Genomic DNA, 9241 nt, shown 5'->3' with positions numbered 1-9241 from the left:
ACCACGCCGTCGGAGTAGACCCTCAGGTTGATCTGCCTCTGCACGGCTCGCTCCAAGATGTCCTTGGCAGCGACGCCGCAGCTGATCTTCAGCGTGTCGAAGAACATCTCGCTGTGCAGCCTGTGTCCTGCTCTCTTCAGACCTGAAGCAGAAGTGGCACAGAAACAATTCATCTGATTCAAGCTCCCCCCACCCACCCCCCGTTTGCTAAAACCAGGTCACATCCATCCAGGACTGACACTTATCCCCAACGTTACAGGAGAGAACAGACACCGCTACCTTCAGCGATGATCAGAGCCGCGTTGTGAGTCCTCTCAGCGATGTGCTTGAGTCCCTGGGGTCCGTGGGTACAAAGCGTACATGGCGGCCATGTTGGCCAGCAGAGCCTGGCAGTCACAGAATCAACAACAGATATAAAAAAATACAGTATAACTGGCCTGGAACAGTTTGACGGCTGCAGGCAGGTTCTCCCATCATGTCATGTACGTACCTGAGCAGTGCAGATGTTGCTGGTCGCTTTATCTCTGCGAATGTGCTGCTCTCTGGTCTGCAGCGCCAGGCGATAAACTTCCTTCCCAGCTGCATCCCTGAAATTTAAACATGGCAAAAATGAAAAACGTTACGACGGCACGTTGAACGGCCTTCGGTAAAGTCCCGACTCACCTGGTGACGCCCACCATTCTGCCGGGCATCATTCGGACCAGGTTCTCTTTGACAGCAAAGAAGGCAGCGTGGGGGCCGCCGTAGCAGAGAGGAACCCCAAACCTCTGGGAGCTGCCCAGGGCGATGTCCACCCCGAACTCTCCAGGAGGACGCAGCACACACAGCGCCAGCAGATCGGACGCACAGCAAGCCAGAGCCTGGAAACGGGGGGGTGTGAAATCAGTCGGACCCTCGAGGGGCACTCTGGAAATAAACACCCGTTTGGGGATAAAGGTGTTTCTTACCCCTCCTTTGTGTGCACGATCTACCAGGGCGGTGAAATCTTCCACCCTGCCATCAGTGTCGGGATACTGGAAGAGAACGCCGCTCACGTCTTTCCCACTGAAGTCCATCTCATGAGGCAGCTTCAGCACCACTTTTACCCCAATGTAGCTGCCACACATCAGTCAAAAAACACGTCATTCACCGACGTATATGTGTGTATATATACTGTATATAATCTATGTATGTCTTACTTGGCTCTGGTCTGCACCACAGCAATGGTCTGAGGGTGGCAGCGAGGGTCAACGTAGAAGGTTCTTCTTTTGTTCTGCCTGGGAGAAGCCACGACAAATAACTGAACTCCACATCATTGGTAATATAAAAAAAAAACAGACACTTTATTTCTCTCCCGAGGTAAATTCACAAACAAGTACCTGTGGCAGAGCTGCATGGCCTCAGCGGGCTGCCGTCCCCCTCGTCGAGCAAGGAGGCGTTGGCGACAGGCAAACCCGTGATGTCGCAGATCATGGTCTGGTAGTTGAGGAGAGACTCCAGGCGACCTTGGGAGACCTCAGGCTGGTAGGGTGTGTACTGAGTCACCCTGAGAAGGAGGGGGGGGGGGGGGTTTGGACAAAGGGACAGGAGCTCTGAGCTGGTGGTTGTTCAAGGAACTGAGGAATGCACTATACATCTCCAATGACACGGCAATTTGGGACCAAATGTGTGGGCCGGGATCATTGATTTGGATCCAACTGAAGGAAAAATATTGTTCAGTAGAAAACTGGAGCGAAGCACATCATCTGATGCCGACATTAGAGACGTAACATCAAGTCACAGGACTTCCTATTAAGAGCACGTTACTCTGAATCACTACGATTGCGGTTTAAATGAGGAACCAAACCTTGTGAATAAGCATTCCCGGTCGATGGTTGACAAAGATCAGCCAGGAAATGTCATCTGAGGACACTCACCAGCCGGCATTCTCCAGCAGATTCCGCTGGATGGGGGGTGGTACGGAGCAGTTGCGCTGGATGGGGGGTGGTACGGAGCAGTTGTAGTATCCCATTCCAATGTAGGATCGCCACACTTTGTTCTTGGACGCAATCTTCTGCAGTGACTCAAGAATCTCATTCTCACCTGAAATATTTAAAGTGGGATTTTGAACTTTGTTTCTGCTACGTCGGCTGGAGTTTCTCTTCGAAAGAAAATGTAAAGCGTACTAAAGTAAATGCGGGAATTGACATACATTCAAATACTTTTCTTGTTTTCTTGCAGCTTTCAGGAACATTAAGGCCAACACACACGTGTGCCTCTCACTAGGTCTATGATGCCATGTGCATCTTATCTTTGAAACATCTTCAAAAAACGCACGGAAAGAATACTGGCACCAAGACAAATATATATCATTCCTGAAAAGGGGGAGGGACACGGAAGGCCCACATCCATACAGTATCTTTTCTGTTATTCCAGTCGCCATTGCTGTCAGACAACTCGGCTCATGCAGCCACTGAGATTCCTCTGGCCTGCCCGGCTGCCTAGCAACTCTTAGGAATGGACAATACAGCCCGTCTGAGCCGGGATCCCAAACTACTCCTGCCTCAGAAAAGAAGAGACACCTCTAGTCCTCTGAGTGAGAGGGACAAAGTAACGACACGACATGTTTGGAGATGGTGAATCGGCAAAATTCTGCGACAAAAGTAGAGACAAAATAGAGAGTCGTTGATTGTGTGTTTGTTTTGGTGGAAGGATTGCTTTCCCATGTACCCGGAGTTCTACAGGGCAGTTAAAAAAAAAAAAAAAAAAAGGCCTGATTCAGGCCCATCCAGGAGTCTATTGTTGAAGAGGGAATCTCTTGCTGGCTTTGCAAACCAAAGCCCTCCAAAGCTGAACCAGCAGAAACAGCCTCCAGTTTGTTCCTACAGCGTGGTTCGTTGTTGCATCAGGAACCCTGACAGACTCACAGGAGGGGCCGCTGGGCAGGGCGTGTTCCGACCAGGTGATCGTTTCTTCTCGGGACAAGGTTAATCATTTCTAGCTGTAGCTGCACGCAGGGTCACTGAGAGTCATCGTGACATCATATCATGACATAAAACACTAAATGACTCCAGTAAGGAAAAGCTGTTGTCTTTCGCTCTATTAAATAAAACAAATGTTGGATTCCCTGTGTTAAACAGGAATTTATCATTTCTGTTATGCATCTACAATTCAAATATATCTACTGTATATATACACAATATATATATATATATACACACAAGCATGATAGGAAACGTGTATTTTAGGTCAGAGGGCTTTTATCTGTCAGTGTTTTTGTTTTAAGTAACAGACAGCAACTCGTTCAACAAGACGTGTTGAGACATAGAATTGTATTTGCATATAAAAAAAACGCGTGTGTGTGTGTGTGTGGGGGGGGATACCCAGGCGAAACCTACCATTGTCACCTTATTAGGAACCTCCTCGGCTGTGATGTAATGTGAACGCTGTAACCAGATTGAACTGGACTTGGGACCGGAGATCAGGGCTTAACTTTACACTCCAGTTGCCATCCTATGAGCATCGCCTTCCCCAACAGGAGATCCGCAAAAACAACTCCAAATATGTTCAAAGGAAGACTTAAGCGGGGAGCGCGCACCGCAGGCGCACAATGGAGGAGCAACCTACATTCAGCCCCCCCAAAGCCTGAGCTCAAGCGTCAGTGGATTTACAGCAGTCCAGTTCCAGGCTGATGGGGCTGCTTCCACCGCGGGGGAGGGATGCGGAGACGCAAACACATCACTTGAAATAAGCATCAGCGTGGGGTTGAGAATGAAAGAGAGAGAGAGAAAAAAAGGGCAGAAACTTACAGACTGGATCGTCCAGTTTCATACTCCGCAGCATTCGGATGGAGGATGGAACTGTGTTCTCGATCAACTGGTCGATCGACTTTGGTCGAAGCACAAACACACATTCTCTTATGAATAACGATGTTTTTTCTTATTTTTTGTTTTGTTGGTGGTGTGTGTGTGTGTGTGGTGTGTGGGGGGGGGGGTGGTGGTAAATCTTACCTCGACTCCCAGAACATCCAGCATCTCTCTCTTCTCCCTCTCACCTGGACCGATGTGCCTCTCCGCGAGAAATCATCGTGTCTGGGCAAGATCCTCTCGATCTGTCTGGAGGGGACGGCGGCGGACGTCCGGACACTTCGGGCTGCCGATGCCGCGCCGGTTCGACTCCGGCACCGAAGTTTCCAAACCACGCGGCTCGTGTCACTCAGATGCCTGCGCGGCGCGCCGCCGGGATTCAGCGACTTGGCCAGGAGGACCCCCCAGGACCTGGCGCAGCTCTGCATCTCTAAATCACTGCGAGGCGAGTGCACAGAAAACGAGGAGCGAATGCTATTTGTTCCTTTCTGCTTCTTCTTCCCCCCCCCTCTCCCACCCCTCTCGGTGGGACTGATGCGATCCCTGCGGGAGAGTCTGCCAACTCCGACAAACTGCAGAGTTTATACAACTGCACGGTTGCACAAGAGCGAGCCAATCGGAGCGCAGGAGGAGCGTGACGTAGCGACGAGCCCTGCTCAAACAGCTGCCGAACTTTCTCACGTGCCCACCGAAGAAGAAGACGAGGAGGAGGACGAGGAGCAGTCGCGTGTCACTCCTCGGATATCTAAGACTCAAATCCGAACAACCACCACAGATTTGTGGCTCAAAGAATCACCCGCAGAGCAGCTGAAGCAGGAGATCCAGGAGTTCGAATCTTGATGACATATATCATCTTACACCTCCTGTTTTTACATGACTTTTTCTTCTATTCAAGCATCACGTGATTGTACTTGTCTAACAGGTGCAACATCTGAATTCAACAGCCAAAGGGAGGATTTAAATCAGGGTTGAGAGAAAATCCTGTTTTGAAATGAGAAAAACTGCAGGGTTTTCCTTATTTCACACTTACAGACTGACTTCAGACTGATGAACTGAATTCAAAAATGTAAACCTAAAGACATTTGGTTTGGTATCTGTCAGATTTACATGAAAATAGCAGCATCATCAGAAAAACTCGGCAGAATTTCCCGTATTTCAGAGTTCCCGATAAACCGCTTTCAAATACATGAAAAAAAGACATTTGGTTTGATTTCTGTCAGTTTACATGAAAACAGAAGTGAAACTGAGAAACTTTCCTTCATTTTATGATAAACAAACTATGTTCTGGAACAGAACCCGAGTTTAGGGAAACAACAGAGTTTGTTCATCTTGACTTCAGCCATGACGTCAAGAATTAACCCAATAAATAAATGGGTGAATGATTTATTTTTTAATAAATAGAAATGTCCTCCAGTCTGTCTTCCATAAATAGGTGTACCTAAAGGGCACTTTCATCTTTGTTCTGAACTTCTCCGATGGCATGAACATGTTGCTCATCATACCAGACCTCCTGGGCCCTTTCATCAAAACATCCTGCTCGTGAACACTTGTCCCCAACAGAGTGAGTCAGCTGGATGAGGGAACATGACTGAGCTGCAGGCACCAGCCCACCGGCAGCATGTTATGATTTCATTAAAGACACTTTGTTGAAGTCCACACAGGTTATACAGACAGTACATACTCAAATGATACTAAATCATCTTCAGGTACTAAAGGTGTCTGTATCACCATAACAACAGATGACTGAATACAAGTTGTAAATGGGGTCATTTTTTGTTGAGAAATACATTTCATTTGTTCATTTTTTCTTAAGTTCTCGTTGCAGAGTGTGAATACACTGTGCCAAAATCATACCATGTCATTTACACGTAATAAAATTCTATTTATCATCTCACTTCTGTGTTGGCTAGTCTTCACTTTGGAGTAACGTCTCTCTTCTTTCTTTCCACAAATTGCCAGCGACAATGCCTAAAAGTAGCATCAGTCCAAGATTTCTGTTGGACACAAACGTCCTCCAGCAGTCCTCTGGTTTGTTGATGTCCAGTGTGTAAATCTGCAAAAAGAAGACGTTATCAGAAGACGTAGCTGCTGGCTGACACAATATGAGCTTATACTGGCAAAATAAAAGCTGTTGTTTGTTGTTGAGTGACTTTCACGTTCCATATCCTGTCACCATTAACCCTTTGGCAGCTGGTATTCTGTGTTCCTCACCTGGTGTGTTAGGTGAATGGCCACCGTGGACAAAACAACATAGTAAGGGAGGGTCTGCTCAGCATTGACCCCCGCTACAACCAGTCCTGACAACATGGCCACCGTGAAGCCGCTCAGCCAAGGTTTAGTTTGTTCCTGGAACCTGAGTGCAGTCGACTTAACTCCCACCTTCATGTCATCTTCCTTGTCCTAGTTGGAAAAGGAAAAAAAAAAAAAAAAAAACACCAGAGATGTGGAACCATGTTCCACCACCAGTCGACAGACATCATGCACATCTGGATCCGTCCTTTACCTGATGTGCATATATTGTATCGTATATCAACGTCCACATCACTCCTGAAAAATACAGTGGGAGACAAACGGACCAATCGCAGAAGCCCCTGACGGCGGCCCAGCCAAGCAGCGCTCCCCAGTTGAAGGTGAGGCCTGAACAAATAACGAACAAATACATACATAAAGGTTTATCTCTGCTGACAGCTGACACCGCTGATGACGGAATATTCCACAGTCTATACAATACCCAGCACCAGCTGCGGCCAGTATGTGATTCTCTTCATCAGCGGGTAGGAGACGACGAGCGACAACGAAGCCGCGCCCAGAGCTACGCTGGGAGGGACAGGGTGGACAATGAGCCACATGTCGGCACTTGTCGTATCTACACTTCAAATGAACGACGCGACAAATGAAGGCCACTTCTTACCTGTAATGGTTGAGACATAAAAGAACCCCCAGGGCCAGTGAAAGCTGCCCTCCCAGGAACACCAGCGCCTGCAAACGAGAAATCTCCCCTGATGCAATGGGACGTGTGGCCGTCCTGGACACCTGCACACAAAAGACCCTCCTCACTGTTCACCGTCATGTGCAGAATTCATAAACGCAACGTGTTCTAATATGGTAGTAAACGTTGAGTTACTGACTGGGGGAATTGGACAAGGATGTTTCACACCTGTAGTATATTTCGGTTTGTGCTTCTCACAAGTCTGTATGTAAGAGAACTGTGTCCAACTGCTGAACTGCCCCCCCAGCTGAGTCACATCACAGGGCAATGAATCCACAAAAGACACTGAGACAACCTTAGCATCTGTTATATAATAATAATGATGTAGCCTGAATTACCTTCTTGTCAAAGTCTTTATCCCACATGTCATTGATGGTGCAGCCTGCTCCTCGCATCAGCAGAGCACCAGTACCAAACAGGGTGAGCAAACCCAGATGTGGGAGGCATCCGGGGTCAGCAGCCAGAGCGATACTCCATGTACACGGGAGGTACAACAGCCACGTTCCTACAATATAAAAACGACTACTGTGTGACGTCTGTAGACTTAAGTCGGAAAAAAACAACACCACTCCTTTCTAACGCACGACATGGTGTAGCGTGTGAATGTACGAACCGATGGGTTTGTCGAGTCTCATCAGTCGAAGATAGGGCTGCACAGGTGCTGGGGCTGCGTTCACAATCGCAGCGGCTGACACACCAAATGGTCTTCTTCCGTACTGGCATGTTTCACGAAGTCTAACGAAGGAACTGAACCGTCTTCGACCTTGTGGGTGAAGACCACCGTCCGTGCTTCCTTTTTCCTGATGAAAGAAACTGTTGGGCGGCGTGTACAGGCGGGGGGTACGCAGAACGCCCCTGAGGATCTTCAGCCTACACTGGCAGGTCATCAGCGTGGCAGGCAGCATGGTGCATCACTGGATGGTCAAGTGAACGTTCTCTTTTCCCTACACACACACACACACACACACACACACACACACACACACACACACACACACACATAGCTGTTTTACAAAGGCTTTTCACTGAGGATAACTGATGTGCCACACAGGCAGTCCTTTTGTGTTTGTGCTACAGCGGACACACGCTCTCATTATTAAACATGATATTCTGTCTAGTTACACTAGTTTCCACGTAATTACAACAATATAACGCAACAATTTTCGCCGTATATGTAATCTCAATAGCAAGTTAAAACTAAGCTATTTCACTTTCACGGTGTAGGAGTTGACTTGCCTCGAACATTACGTGACGACAAAGCAATGCTAATCTGTAGGTTGCAGGAGAAAATATATATTTTTTTAAAAATGTGTTTATCAGGTCACTAGTCACGGTGGTCCGTCCGTGGTCCGTTCAAAAACCTTCCGGGGGAAACAGCGAATGGGAACCAATGACAGAGTCGCAACCAACGACAGTTAGGCTGAAGAACGTGTTGTTGTTGTTGTTGCTGCTGCTGTTTTTCTTACACATGACTAGAATATTGTTTGAAATAGACCCTGTAAGTAAGCAACGTATGCCTTCGAATTTGTGTTTTTGTTGTTGTTGTTGTCTTCAGGCAGTATTTTTGTACAACACATTTTCCACACATTTTCACCATTTCTTCCAGCGACACATTGTGACATGCGGACGCAGTGACATACACGATACACGAAAGACGACATAGGTATCATTTTTTTGTAGCAAAGACAAAGATGCTTTTAGTGCCATGTTACATTTTGGCAAGGATGTTGTTTTATTTTGAAAGGAAAAATAACGGAAGCAGCGCGCTGTGCAGGCTCTGTAGCGGAAGCACTAAAAAGTTGCACTAGCGGGAAAAATGGCGGAGGAGTTTAGTCCCATGACGGAATCTACAGCTGCGTTTCACTACTTTGCCTTGTAAACGTGTAGTCGTTTGCCTGAATACGTGAGTACGTCTTGTAGCCGATAATTGAACTACGTTACATTTGTCACTTGAGTTTTATGGTTGTGTCGATTACAGAGTTGCTGTTAGGAGATAGTTAACGGTGTGGACTCCCTTTACGCCCTATCATTGTTCCGCATTTGTTGAAAATACGTGCTTAACTTCGTTTTATGCGTAAATTCCTACTATTTTCCAACAACGTTTACTGCTTTGCATGACATTGGTTACTGGTTAGCCTTAACTCAATGCCACTACCTTTATAACTTGAAGTACCTGTTTTCTATCTTCCAGGTGCACTTTTTTAAGCATTTAAAACTAAGGTAGGAGAAGAAACAAAAAAAAAACAAAACTGTGGACATGTTGCACAACCAAGCTGCTACTCAAGAAACAAAGTACCAGTGTAGTCACTGTATACAAAAGTTCCAAGATAAACTGTCCCTGTTTGAACATCTCAGCGCTGAACATGGATTTGATGTGGATACTGCTGTCAATGAGGCTGGTCTCAAATTACCAAAGACTGACAAAACC

At 47.0% G+C, this 9241-nt stretch overlaps 2 protein-coding genes across 2 annotated transcripts; both read right to left on the bottom strand.

Moving 5' to 3' along the window:
- Positions 1–7: 7 nt before the first annotated feature.
- On the bottom strand, positions 8–4252 carry LOC144739168 (glycine dehydrogenase (decarboxylating), mitochondrial-like; the record flags this gene model as incomplete). The annotated part of the gene is given in 13 exon segments (XM_078622143.1): positions 8–142; positions 280–346; positions 348–386; positions 491–587; positions 664–860; positions 948–1095; positions 1179–1256; positions 1359–1384; positions 1387–1525; positions 1896–2061; positions 3768–3846; positions 3969–4031; positions 4034–4252. Coding segments are annotated over 13 exon segments (1453 nt in total), but the record flags the coding sequence as incomplete, so codon positions are not given.
- A 1478-nt stretch (positions 4253–5730) lies between these two features.
- LOC144739167 (4-hydroxybenzoate polyprenyltransferase, mitochondrial-like) lies at positions 5731–7718 on the bottom strand. Its single transcript, XM_078622142.1, has 7 exons — positions 7427–7718; positions 7152–7318; positions 6736–6857; positions 6556–6641; positions 6328–6461; positions 6036–6224; positions 5731–5877 (listed from the first exon to the last, which is right to left on the bottom strand). The coding sequence occupies exons 1-7, from the start codon at positions 7716–7718 to the stop codon at positions 5731–5733; spliced, it is 1137 nt and encodes a 378-aa protein (XP_078478268.1).
- Positions 7719–9241: the final 1523 nt, after the last annotated feature.

Source organism: Lampetra planeri, unplaced genomic scaffold (assembly GCF_965212315.1).
Source record: "Lampetra planeri unplaced genomic scaffold, kcLamPlan1.2.h2 scaffold_1344, whole genome shotgun sequence".
Classification (NCBI taxonomy): Eukaryota; Metazoa; Chordata; class Hyperoartia; order Petromyzontiformes; family Petromyzontidae; genus Lampetra; species Lampetra planeri.
Note: the sequence above shows the minus strand (reverse complement) of the source record. Positions and strands in the feature narration are given on the sequence as shown.